At 52.6% G+C, this 13,868-nt stretch overlaps 1 protein-coding gene across 1 annotated transcript in view; it reads right to left on the reverse strand.

Moving 5' to 3' along the window:
- Positions 1-13,868, reverse strand: part of SPTB (spectrin beta, erythrocytic) — a 139,396-nt gene that overhangs the window by 81,541 nt on the left and 43,987 nt on the right. The window contains 7 exon segments of the mRNA XM_074954484.1: positions 268-455; positions 4,566-4,678; positions 5,609-5,724; positions 6,124-6,204; positions 6,759-6,850; positions 8,192-8,365; positions 9,705-9,856. Of these exon segments, the coding sequence (XP_074810585.1) occupies positions 268-455; positions 4,566-4,678; positions 5,609-5,724; positions 6,124-6,204; positions 6,759-6,850; positions 8,192-8,365; positions 9,705-9,856 (916 nt within the window).

A 13,868-nucleotide genomic window follows, 5' to 3' on the forward strand; every position in this document is an offset into this window, starting at 1 on the left:
ATTAAGAGAGGCAGCGTGGTCTAGTGGGCAGGGCACTGGCGTGGGAGTCAAGTAGAGCTGGGTTTGATTCCCAGCTCTGCCACCAACCTGTGCGGCAACCTTGGGGGGGGTCATGGCTGCTCAGTGCCTCAGTTTCCCCACCTGGACTGTGGAGATAAGGCTACCTCCTTTGTACAGCTCATTGAGCGGGATGGATGAAGAACACTTTAAAGACAGCAGTGACGGCAAGTACAGCAGAGCTGGCTGCATAACCCAGGAGCTGCTTACTTGGGGGGCTTTTCCACGGTGCGGTAGGTGCTGAAACACTGCAGCTGCTGCTGCACCCCCATCAGGGAGTTGGCAAACTTGCGGCTGTTGAGAACGGTGATGGTTTGCTCGATCCAGGTTAGCAAGTCAGAGGCCAGCCCTCCGTACCTCTCAATCATCCTCTCCGTCTCCATCAAGTGATCCATCACCTTCGACAAGCAGAGGAGAACAATGAACACTGGCAGTGTCTGTGCTCCTGCATGAAGGGACCCTCTCTGGGTGCATGTGCCCAGGGAGGGTACACAGGGGAACCACTGGGCCATGCTGAATTGGGCTACCGCTGGCCCCGCAACATCCCAGGCCAGAGCCCTGACCACCAGGCCGGGCTGGGCTGGGGCTGGGCCCCCCACATCCCAGGCCAGAGCCCTGACCACCAGGCTGTGCTGGGCCAGGGCTGGGCCCCCCACATCCCAGGCCAGAGCCTTGACCACCAGGGCCTGCTGGGCTGGGCTGGGACTGTCTGTCTCTCTCTCTCTCTCTTTCTCGCTCCCTTTCGTTTTCTCGTGGCCCTTGCTGAAGGGGCTAGCTGTTGTGCTGCTGTAGAATATAAACAAATGCCGAAACCGGGACCTTTCTCACGAAAGGGAATTGGTGTTTCCTGGCCAGGCCCCATCCTAACCCCTTGGCTTCCAAAGCCGGGAGAAGGGACTGAGTTAGGGTCCTGGGGGCTCCGAGATGAGGGGGATGGAAAGTGCTGTTGGCGGGTGTGACGTTATTGACATGAACTGTGACCGTAGAGATCATTGTTGCAACCAAGGTCATATAGTGGCACCAAACCTTTTACAAAGGAGGTCCCATAAGGTGTCTATGACAAGGTTATGATGTGCTGGTTATGATTATGCTACCTGTATGCATGTATCATTTTTGTGTTTAAAGTTATAAGTATTGGCTCTATATTGTCTGTATTTCAAACTTGTGCTATGTTTCTGAGTAACATCCCAGACAAGTTGGCATCAGCACTGCCTAGCCAGCTTGATGGCCCACTAAGGACCATCAGCGATACAATCGACCCATTGAGAGAAGGCAGACACACTTTATGACTCAGCAAGGCATGCAGGGACATGCCTATGGACAGAACTCTAAGGTTTTTCCATGCCATGTGCTGGGTGGCTTGTATTTGGAACAAAGGAAGCACAAGCCATGTGGCAAAAGGACTATAAAAGGCAGCTGCATCTCCTCCATCTTGTCGTCAATCCTGCTTCTTACCTCTGGAGGAACTTTGCTATACTGAAGCTCTGAACGAAGGACTGAATGACCCATCCCAGCTGTGGATGTTCTCCAGAGACTTGATTTGAACCTGCAGTTTATTCGATCACTGCTACAAGCCTGAACCAAGAACTCTGCCCTTACTGTCTGTAATTGATTCCATTTCACCACTTCTAGCTCTCATCTGTATTTCTTTCTTTTTATGAATAAACCTTTAGATTTTAGATTCTAAAGGATTGGCAACAACGTGATTTATGGGTAAGATCCGACTTGTATATTGACCTGGGTCTGGGACTTGGTCCTTTGGGATCGGGAGAGCCATTTTTCTTTTCCTGGGGTATTGGTTTTCATAACCATTCATCCCCATAAGGAGCGGTGCGGGTGGTGATACAAGGGAACTGGGGTATCTGAGGGAATTGCTTGTATGACTTCTGGTTAGCCAGTGGGGTAAAACCGAAGTCCTCTCTGGTTGGCTGGTTTGGTGTGCCTTAGTAATAAAGGACACCCAGCTTTGGGCTGTGACTGCCCTGCTCTAAGCAATCTGTCCTGAACTGCTGCTCTCAGTTGTGTCCTGCCAAAGGCAGCATCATTACAGCGGGGGGGCTGGGCCTTGAAGAGGAACATGCTGTTTCACAGATTCATAGGCCTTAAAGGTCAGTAGGGCCCATTCAGGGCATCCAGTCTGAGCTTCTGCAGACGAGGCCCGGGAGCATCTCCCAGTGATCCCTGGACCAGCCCAGAACTCAGGGTTGAGCCAGAGAGGGGCTTTCAGAGAGACAATCCAGCCTGGATTTACAGACACCAAGTGATGGAGAACCCAGTACCCCGTCCCATCCCATCCCATCCCTGGGTCTGATTTTCCATTGCTTAACTCCCTTCCCTGCTAAGAATTTGCACTTTCTTTCTGGCCCGGATTTATCTAGATTCCACACCCTGCTATGGGCTCGCTTTCTGCCTTTCTGCCTCCTGCTAGCGAGAGGAGCCTCTGCTGGCTTATCCAAGAGGAGATTAAGAGGCAGCTGGTTCATGCCCTATAAGTACCGATTTGTACAAGCCTTAGAAGACGCAAGAGCTCGTGTGTACCACACTGTGGCATACACTGCTTTGTATCAACGTCTTGGGCTAGACCTTCAGCTGGCGTGCACCCACTGACTCCAAAGGAGCCAATTCACACCAGCTGGGGACCTGGCCCTTTGAATTAAGGACTACACCAAAGAATGGACCGTGACATGTCTCTGATCTAAATCGGAGCAGGCCCGGGAGATCCCTGTGGAGGAGGTGATGTGATACAGCTCTCCAGAGCTATGTTTTGGTAGGGTCTGCTTGGTTTCCGTTGCTCGTGCATATTTTATATATTTTCTGTGAACTTACATAATGGCTTTCAGCTCAGTGAAGCCTGAAAAGAAGAAATGGAAGGTCATGGCACAAGAGAAGGCTCAAACCAAATGTGAAATTGCGGAACTGTTAACTATAGTTTGTAAGTAACCTGTCCTTTAAATCAGCTTCTCTACCCAATGACTGGAAGATAGCTAATGTAACGCCAATATTTAAAAAGAGCTCTAGAGGTGATCCCGGCAATTACAGACTAACGTCAGTACCAGGCAAATTAGTTGAAACAATAGTAAAGAATAAAATTGTCAGACACATAGAAGAACATAAATTGTTGGGCAAAAGTCAACATGGTTTCTGTAAAGGGAGATCATGTCTTACTAATCTATTAGAGTTCTTGGAAGGGGTCAACAAACATGTGGACAAGGGCGATCCAGTGGACATAGTGACCTTAGATTTCCAGAAAGCCTTTGACAAGGTCCCTCACCAAAGACTCTTACGAAAATTAAGTTGTCTTGGGATAAGAGGGAAGATCCTTTCATGGATTGAGAACTGGTTAAAAGACAGGGAACAAAGGGTAGGAATAAATGGTAAATTTTCAGAATGGAGAGGGGTAACTTAGTGGTGTTCCCCAAGGGTCAGTCCTAGGACCAATCCAATTCAACTTATTCATAAATGATCCGGAGAAAGGGGTAAACAGTGAGGGGGCAAAGTCTGCAGACGATACTAAACTGCTCAAGATAGTTAAGACCAAAGCAGACTGTGAAGAACTTCAAAAAGATCTCACCAAACTAAGCGATTGGGCAACAAAATGGCAAATGAAATTTAATGTGGATAAATGTAAAGTAATGCACATCGGAAAAAATAACCCCAACTATACATACAATATGATGGGGGCTAATTTAGCTACGACAAATCAGGAAAGAGATCTTGGAGTCATCGTGGATAGTTCTCTGAAGACGTCCACGCAGTGTGCAGCGGCAGTCAAAAAAGCGAACAGGATGTTAGGAATCATTAAGAAAGGGATAGAGAATAAGACGGAGAATATCTTATTGCCCCCTTATATAAATCCATGGTACACCCACATCTTGAATACTGCGTACAGATGTGGTCTCCTCATCTTAAAAAAGATACACTGGCATTAGAAAAGGTTCAGAGAAGGGCAACTAAAATGAGTAGGGGTTTGGATCAGGTCCCATATGAGGAGAGATTAAAGAGGCTAGGACTTTTCAGCTTGGAAAAGAGGAGACTAAGGGGGGTTATGATAGAGGTATATCAAATCATGAGTGGTGTGGAGAAAGTGAATAAGGAAAAGTTATTTACTTGTTCCTATAAGAACTAGGGGCCACCAAATGAAATTAATGGGCAGCAGGCTTAACACAAAGAAAAGGAAGTTCTTCACACAGTGCACAGTCAGCCTATGGAACTCCTTGCCTGAGCAGGTTGTGAAGGCCAGGGCTATAACAGGGTTTAAAAGAGAACTGGATAAATTCATGGAGGTTAAGTCCATTAATAGCTATTAGCCAGGATGGGTAAGGAATGGTGTCCCTAGCCTCCGATTGTCAGAGGGTGGAGATGGATGGCAGGAGAAAGACCACTTGATCATTACCTCTGGGGCACCTGGCATTGGCCACTGTCGGCAGACAGGACACTGGGCTGGATGGACCTTTGGTCTGACCCAGTACGGCCATTCTTATGTTCTTATGTAAGGGCTCCGAGCTCACCTTGCCAACCCGTTTCCCTTCCACCGCCAGAACCTTCATCTTGGAGAAGTAGTGGTAAAAGGCCACCACATAGGTGATGATGGATTTCTCATCGGGGTTCTCCGTGAAGACATCTGCAAAGCAGAGAAGGCAAGAAAGCAGTGAAGGACTCTGGGACAAAAGTGCTGGCTTAAAATCGTGAGCAGTATCCTTGTGATACACCGACACCGAGCCCTAACACTAAACCGTCATCCCCAGTTGTGTGTGCCTGAGCATCCCGCTGGGATGGAGTCACCCACACGCAATGGCAGATGCAAAGCGAGTTAAAACAACCCTGAGAACATTCCATGGCACAGCATCTGAAAGGGGCCCGTTTTCAAAAGCAAAACCTCTCTCGAAAACACCGTTGCAAGGTCTCCTTTCCCTGAAACCCAGGATTGTGGTAAACATGAAATTCCTGCCATTGTTCTGATAAAAGATTTCACCAAAAGTGATCCTTTCTGGGAAGCCCATTGACCTCGTCTTGGGTTTACACTTGTTCTAAAAAGGCCAAGCGGGAAACTTACAGCGCGCCGGCAGGCTGCAGCTTTTAAAAGAAGCACTCATGCGCCCTGTGCAGAACATTCATACAAAGATTACAAACTAACAATGGCACCCAGCTCTTGTCTGGCACGTGTCCTCTGTAGAGCCCAAAGCGCCTTCCAAAGGCAGGCAGGAGCACCAGCCCCATTTTTTTACAAATGGGGAAATCGAGGCACAGGGGGGCCATGACTTGCCCCAGGTCACCCACCAGTCCCAGGAATAGAACCCAAAGACCCAGTCCAGTGTTCTATCCACTAGGCCACACTTCCTCCCTAGCATCACAGGAACTTGCAGGTGGGGGGCGGTGCACTTGACACATAACTAAGGCATTGTTTCATTTTTAAGGTGGCCTTTAATATTTGGCGCTAAGCTGTGCCATGCAGCTCCGACCCTGTGCGAGGGCAGGGTGAGACAGAGCCAAGTGCATTGCAGTAACCTCGGGGGGCGGGACGGGGTGTACATGGGAGCCAGGGGGCCCTTACCTTCCGGGTCGAGGAGCTGGGTGATGCCCAGCTGCCGCTCTGCCACGTTGAAGGCATGCTCCAAGTTGTGCCGGGCGTTTGAATGCTCCAGGTTCTTAAAGTCGATCAAGTCGGACCTGATAGTGCAGAGGAACTTTAAGGTCTGCACTAGGTGAGCGGAATGAAACGACGTGTGGCAAGGCACTTTCAAAGCTGACAGCCTGGCAGCTCTCTGGGTCCTTCTCCAGCCCCCAGCACTGCAGTATCTGGGCGCCTCACAGTCCCTAACACATCTCCTCGGCAGCAGGGCTATTATCCCCAGGGGGCAGAAAGGAAACCGAGGCACGGGGCCTAAGTGACTTGCTCAAGGTCACCCAGCAAATGTGGGGCAAAGCAGAGAACTGAATCCAGGTCTCTCAAGTCCCAGTGCAGTGCACAAACCACTGGGCAATCCTAGCCCCGGAGCCCACCCTAATGACGGGGAAAGGGGTTGGTGAGGGGAGAGCAGCTAGCTAGGGTGGTGATGGGGCTCTTACCTGTGCTTGTGGATCAGGGCATTGAAGGCCAGGCCGTCCTTCCAGCTGGAGGTGAAGTTGGTCACATTAACGTGGGGATAGCTGCATGACAAAGAGGAAACATGGCGTCACCCTCCGGCCCAAGCACTGCGCTGGGTGTGGCTACTAGAAAGGCAGGTCTAGATGGGTGTTTGGCCTGCCCCCCTGTGCTGTATGGACGCACAGGCTGTGGGAAGCAGGGCCAGAGTGCTGTCTCAGATACGTGCATGGAAATGCAGAAGAACCTACCAAAAGCAAAGGGGAGCCAGGAGCCTGAATCCCAGAGGGGGCCACGTGGGAGATCCCAGCCTTACCATCTTTTTCAGCACTAGACCCAGATACCATGTACTTCTTACGCTGCCAGGAACTTCTTGCAAGGCCAGACGCGCCTAGCAAGCCAGAGGGCCACTAGACCATTCGAGAGACATATACCCCCCCTGCTGGTGCCAATGGGATTCGTGTGCCCATTAGATTGTAGGAACTCCAGATGCTGCTCTGATTCAGCAGCCTGGACTGGAAAACACTGGATCCCGTAAGCCAGACTCGTGTGGCCGGTCTGCTTCTGTTGATGCTGGGATGGGGACGTTTGTTAGCTCCTAGCATTAGCTGGCTCGTACCCCGCGGTCTTCATCTGACACCAGAGCAGCAGCGCTTCCTTGGCAGAGCGCGTCTCACGGCCTTCCGGAGTCTGCACGATGATGTCTTCGATCTGAGAGAAGAACAAAAAGCATTCCAGAATGAACCTGAGCCTACCGCCGGGATACGGCACAGGGGCTTCCCCCAAGGGAGGAGCTGTCTAGCCGTCTTAGGTTCATATGTGCCCAGCTACTCGGGAGGTCCTGGGATCTGAAATCGCCAGGAAAGGCCGGCAGAGGCAGAAGACTTTTGTGTCCCGAGCGCCCCAGGGCTGGGAAGCCAGCTCTCCCTTCTGCCCGGCACCCCTTACAGACAGCACTTTCTGTCTACCTCCCGCCCGCCCTCCCTGCTCCTCAAGGGCTCTACCAGGGCTCTGCCCCGGGAGCAGCTCAGCAAGCAGACGGCGACTCAGCCTGGCCCCCTGCGCCAGCCCCACACCAGGTGCAGCGTACGCCCCTGCTGTGCCGGCCCGGGGGCAGCCCTGGGCAGCAATTTCCTAACAAAACAATTGGAATTTTTTGTCAAAAAAATGCTGATCCAGCAAAACTGAACCATCTTGCAGGGACGGGCTGGAGGGAGGCGACGAATTTCTCAACTCAAAAACACATTTAAGAAAAGAAAAACAAATTGGGAAACAGCTTGGGTCCCATTTCGACATTTGAGAGGTTTCGGATTTGTGGCTCGAAAGGACGTTTTGTTTGGAAACTCAGAGCTAGTGACAGTGCACAAAACCTTTCTGTTTCACTGAAAACGGTCCAAATGGAAACAAAACGTGTTGACGGTTTTGGTTCAGGGCCATTTTTTGGCTTTTTGGTTTGTGAAAATTGTCAAAATTTGGACTTTTTGCCCCGATTTGGGATGGGAAAAATTCCTGAAATCTCGAAAGGTTTCACAGGCTGGGAGACGAGGTTCCCTCCCAGCAGGGGCACTGGAACAGAGAAGGCCTGTCCCCCCCACAACGCACTTTTTACCAGCCGAAAGGGCGAATGGGGGGGGGGGCGATGAGTGAGTAGGAGGCGGGGCCTTGTGGGAAGGGGCAGAGCAAGGGTGGAGCCTCAGGGGGAAGGGGCAGCGCAGGGGCAGGGCCTCAGGGGGACGGGGCAACACGAGGGTGGGGCCATGTTTCAGGTGCTAGTGGCCCCCCCACTTTTAGGAAGCTTCCACAGCTCCTGCCTCCCAGCTGCCCTCCCTCCCACTTGTGTCCATCTACAAGGGATGGGCATGGGGAGGCAGTTCTGTGAAGGCCGCTTCCCTCTCTGAAACGGGGAGCTGGCACAAGGGAGTAAACGGGTGCCTAGCGCCCCTCATTCTGTGTCCCCGGCTCCCTGCACACAGCACAGCCTGGCTGCCAAAAGCTATAGCCGGGGATGTGCCCACGGCCCCGCTCCTCGGCTGGGCTCAGAGCCAGGCCTACCTGGAAGCGGAGGATGATGGTCCAGATGAGGCCCAGCACCAGTCGGTGGTTGCCGTCCACAATGTCGTGGGAGCCCATGTTCTCCAGGTGCACGTGCTTCTCCTTGAGGAACTGCAGCGCCTTGTCCACGTTCTCCAGGCAGTGGATGCGCATCCGCCCCTTGGTGGGCTTGGGCTGGGGGACGACAGATGATGAGCCAGTCACCCAGGGCGCACGCAGCCACCAGGCCTGGTGCAACGGTGCCCCCCAGCCGGCTGGAGCGCGCAGACGCCAGTGTGATACAGAGCCTAGAAACTAACCCGGGTGGGCAGAGGAAACAGGCTGGCGCAGCCCTCCCTGCCCCGTTCCCGTCAGAACTCACGCTTCCCAGGCGGCTTGGAGAATGTATTGCACCCACGCCTCGGTCACCCCCTTCCCTGCAGCCTGGAGCCCTCCCCCGCCGTCCTCGTATGCACCTCAGACTTTGAACAAAGGGATTCAGCCCAGATCTATAGGGCCTTCTGCCTATGGACAGTGGGCCTGATCCTGGGCTGAGGAGATGCAGCCAGCCACACTGCTGGTGCAAAGCAGCACCCGCCCCAGTCCTGAGGGAGGATCCTGGATGGGGCAGAGCACTCACCTCAACCCCCCCGCCAGCTCAGAGGGTGACGTATGGGAGGGGCCTGCCCCCGGACTCCTCTGCCCTCTGGCTATTCCCACCAGGGACAAATACTGGCGGCCGGAGTTGGCTCAAGCAGCCTTTGGGGCCAAACCAGCATGGAGCCACATGTGGGTCCGCGCAAGGGGCCATTCCGCCATCTTCCTCCGTAGCTGCAGCAGGGACTCTGGCCCAGAGAGTTTAAAGCAGCAAGCCCGGCGCTGGAAGCTGCAGCCGGGCCAGGGCTGGGCACACACAGCCCAGGAGAGAATGTTTTCCAGGGCACGTTCACACGCACTGACCACCTGCACTCCTGCTCGTCACTCCTTGGCCGCTCTGCTCAGGCTGCTCGCAAGGGGCCAGCTTGAGGGTGGCTTTTGTGGGGCAGGCATTTGTCCATGGATCCCCGGGTGGAGAATCCTCCCCACCCCATCTCTCATAGGCCATGGAACGCTCCACCATTGACAGATGGAGCTGCTGGTCGTTTCCACCCAGGCCTAGATTCCCACAGACAGGGACTCCCATGATGCACTGCCTCCCCACCCCAAAACGGGAGACGAAGGTGCATCCTCGGGATGAAGTCCCACCGCGGAGCCTGGAACATAGGAGAGAAGGGGAGCGTGGGGCACCTGGACTACAACTCCCACATGGCACTGTGGCGGTGTTTCCGAATCCAAATATTTCTGCTTGTGGTTTTCCACCGAGATGTCGAAGTTCTCCGCAGCAAAGCAAAGCGTTTCCAGACCGGCTCTGCTGCGCCCTCTGAGACGGCCACCTTTCAACACTGCCTCTTTCGACAACAGAGGAAAGGCTCGGCACAGTAGGTGCGACCTGTGTCACACAGCCCAGCAGAGGGGAAGGAGGAACGGAACTCACCAGGGGCTCTCCCGAAAGCACTTCCAAGAGCTTGATCAGCATCCGCCCGTCTCGGAGGTCCATGTACAGATCGGAAATGCGGCAGGTCATGCGAGCGAGGTGTGAGTTCACCCACTTGGTGAAGGTTTTCTTCTGCACGGCTTCCCGCTCATCTGCAAGGGGAGAAAGGCCCACCGCCCCACTGCAGAGTCCCACACCAGCACCCCAGAACAGGGAGCAGAGAAACAACTGCCCCGAGCTCCGCGGACCTGGGCCCTGGGTCAGGCATGCATTCCCATTCAGGAGAGCACATAGGCATGTGCTTAGCTTGAAGAACGTGCTTAAAACCTATGCATGGAGCTTGTGCTTCAATGCTTCCCTGAACTGGGGCCATGATACACCACACTTCATAGATTCCTACATTCCAAGGCCAGAAGGGACCATTGTGATAATCTCATCGGACCTCCTGGATAACACAGGCCAGAGGCCTGCCCCCAAATAATCCCTAGAGCAGAGCTTTTAGCAAAACATCCAGTCTTGATTTAAACATTGCCAGTAACGGAGAATCCACCACAACCCTGGAAAAATTGTTCCAGTAAATTACCCTCACTGTTAAACATTTACCTTATTTCCAGACTGAATTTGTCTCATTTCAACTTCCAGCCACTGAATCATGTTAGGCCTTTGTTTGGTAAATTGAAGAGCCCATTACCACATTTCTGTTCCTCGTTTAGTTACTTACAGGCAGCGATCAAGTAACCGCTTAACCTTAGCAAGGAAATTTTTGATTTTTCTGTAGAAATTCAAATACCAAAAAATGCTGGCTAAAAACCAAAACATTCCAATTTTGTAAATGCAGCATGCTGCTTCCCAGGAGCAGTTGTTCAGGTACCCTGTCGTCCAGGCTACCTGCTCAGACTACATCTCCCAAGATGCACGCTGGTCCCCCCTCATGGAGAAGGAAAGTGATGCATCATGGGAGTCCCTGGCCATGGTGCATTATGGGAGATGTAGTCCAGCTGGGAGCCCAGCCCACAGAAGAGAATGGGGACATGAGGCACCCGAACTACAAATCCTACAAGGCACCGTTGCAACATTTCTGCATTAAAATATCTCAGGTTTTCAGCATTCAGTTTTTTGATGAAAAATGAACACTCTCCTTAGAAAGTAGAACTTTTTGCAAAAAAAAAAAAACTTTAGTCCAAAACACAACTTTCCATGAAAAAAGCAAAAGAAAAGGAGGACTTGTGGCACATTAGCGACTAACAAATTTATTTGAGCATAAGCTTTCGTGAGCTACAGCTCACTTCATCGGATGCATTCAGTGGAAAATACAGTGGGGAGATTTATATATACAGAGAACATGAAACAATGGGTGTTACCATACACACTGTAACGAGAGTGCTCAGGTAAGGTGAGCTATTACCAGCAGGAGAGCGGGGGGGGGGGAGGGGGGAACCTTTTGTAGTGATAATCAAGGTGGGCCATTTCCAGCAGTTGACAAGAACGTCTGGGGAACAGTGGGGGGTGAGGGGGGGAATAAACATGGGGAAATAGTTTTACTTTGTGTAATGACCCATCCACTCCCAGTCTCTATTCAAGCCTAAATTAATTGTATCCAGTTTGCAAATTAATTCCAATTCAGCAGTCTCTCGTTGGAGTCTGTTTTTGAAGTTTTTTGTTGAAGAATTGCCACTTTTAGGTTTGTAATCAAGTGACCAGAGAGATTGAAGTGTTCTCCAACTGGTTTTTGAATGTTATAATTCTTGACGTCTGATTTGTGTCCATTTATTCTTTTACGTAGAGACTGTCCAGTTTGACCAATGTACATGGCAGAGGGGCATTGCTGGCACATGATGGAAAAATTCCCATCTGCCCCAGTGTTTGTAGAGTGCCTAGTGCAATGGGACTGCAGTGCTGCCTGTGGCAATTCAAGTTATTATTAGTAATATTAAACACTGTTAAGAATCCCCCCCCGTGGGCCCAGCACCTGGTGCAGCGCAGGGCTGCTTCCTGCACTGGATATGGTTTCTCTGACGCTCCATCGAGGCTGCAGCTTAGCCAGCCAGAACCTCATGGTGAGCGTGTACCTGTGTCTCTACCCCCCTTCCTCTCCATGCACCCCGCTGCATTTGCACTGCGCCCAGCTCTGGGGTGTGCCAGGGAGCGCTTTCTGGCTGCGGTGGGGAAGTGCATTTTGCCTTTGCAGCTGGCCGCGCTCTTTCTGCCTTCAACAGTCTCATTGCTCCTTAATGACAGCAATGGGCCGCAGCACAAAGCCAGGAGGGGGGAGTGAGTAATAACAGCACAGAGAAGCCGCTTTCTTTTCCCTTCCATTACTGTTTCAATTAGCGCAGGGCCCGAGGTGGCCCCGGGGACCAAGCCTCCACTCCACTGGCTGCTGCACGAACAGACTGAAAGACACGCGGGCAGCCGGCCTCGCTGGCGGGCTCACTCCATCCTTCCCTACTAAGAAAATGCTGTTGGGGGAGGGGTTTTCCCCTCCTCCACTTGGCCCCACACATTAAAATGAAAGCGCCAGCAGGGCCCAGGGCCGCGGTGACCAACGCTGCACGCACAGAGGGCATCTCTGCGGCGGGAAACAGAGTTTCACGGAGTTTCCGGGGAAAACGCTACACGCAGATGCTGTGCCAGGGTGGCTGGTTCCTTCACGGGCCAGGGGGCCTAGGGGCACCCAGCCCTGTGCAGTTCATCCTGCCCCAGCCCTCCTGCCTTGGGGTGGCACTTATAAGGAGCTCCTGTGGGAGCCAGTACTGGTCCAGCTGGGAGTGCTGGGCCGGACAGCGGCAGCTGGGCTGAGCTAACAGCTGCAGGCAGTAAAGAAACTGTGGGACCTGGACTGCAACTTGGAGCTCCTGATTCAAGAAAAGAGACACTGGAGGGCCGGTGTGTGTGAGGCCTAACTAGAACACTCCCCTCCTGGGATGCAGTTTCATTATCATGCATGTGATGTGGCGCTCTCCCCTAAGCAAATGGGGAAACTGAGGCAGGGCACTGCAAAGCCGGAATGGGGTGCGGGGGAGGGGGCCGCCCTGTTACAGGCTGCTTCTCCTGAGCCACAGCGGCAGACGGGAGCCCGGTATATTGGAAGAACAAAATTAAACTATTTTATATATTTTATATATTATTTTATATAATAATTCATCAGTTTAAAGAATTTCCACCATGAATGGGCGTGAAGGCAGGAGCTGGGGGGTAGGAGGGTAGTGGGAGCCCTGAGCTGGGAAAAGCGTCACGGAAGTGGTTCTCATCAGCCACCATCAGGACTTCAGGGTGTCAGGCTCCCTCCAGGCTGGGCCAGGAAACCAGCGCACTGGTCATTTCCCACATGTGAATTGCAGTTGGATGCAGGCGGCTCCTGACGCACCTTATCTAATTGCTCTGCAGAGGGAGACGTGTCGTGTTGGATACTCCCCTCCACAGGCTTTGCGCTGCTTGCGCAGGCCGGGCAGGGGGCTGCTGCGTGGTGACGAGGTGGCAGACAGGCACTCCGCCACACCAATTCTCCACACGCACAGAGCCCCCTACAGGCATCCTGCCAGTGGCGTAGCTTAGAGCACCCCCTTAGTTGCTCTAAACTCTGGGGCCGGGCAGCGCAGGAGCAGAGCGCTATGGCTGACTGCCTGATGACTCTCCGCCCTCCTCTGAGCCCTGGAAGAGTGGACAATTCCCTGCACAGAACTGAGGCCTCAGATTTGGGATGCAGTTTGTCGTCAAGGCTCTGCATCTCTCCCTGAGACAGCAACAGCAGGGTGCAAAGGGATTCCAGGAAACACAGATGCCTGACCCGGGCTCCTAGTAGCTGAGGGAAGGGAGAAATGCTTTTCTGAGACTCTGTTTATAAATGTACAGTGAGCACCATTCTTGGCTCTGTTGCTGGCCTGCTGGGTAACCTTGGGCAAGTCCCTTGCCTGCTTTGTGCCTCAGTTTCACCATTTGAGAAAGAGGGATAATGATCCCAACCTCCTTTGTCAGGTGCTTTGAGATCTACTGATGAGACGTGCTAAAGGCTAGGTTCATTATTAACGAGGCCCCCTGCAAGTCTCTGCATTGTTCGCCCAGTGGAGGTGCCCTGGACAGCTCAGCCAAGGCGCCCAGGGAAAGCTGAGGGTCACAACAAAGGGCAGACAGCATTTTTCCATTGCGGCTGGTTTTCAACAGACA

The sequence above is a fragment of the Natator depressus genome, chromosome 6, assembly GCF_965152275.1.
Source record: "Natator depressus isolate rNatDep1 chromosome 6, rNatDep2.hap1, whole genome shotgun sequence".
In the NCBI taxonomy this organism is placed as follows: Eukaryota; Metazoa; Chordata; order Testudines; family Cheloniidae; genus Natator; species Natator depressus.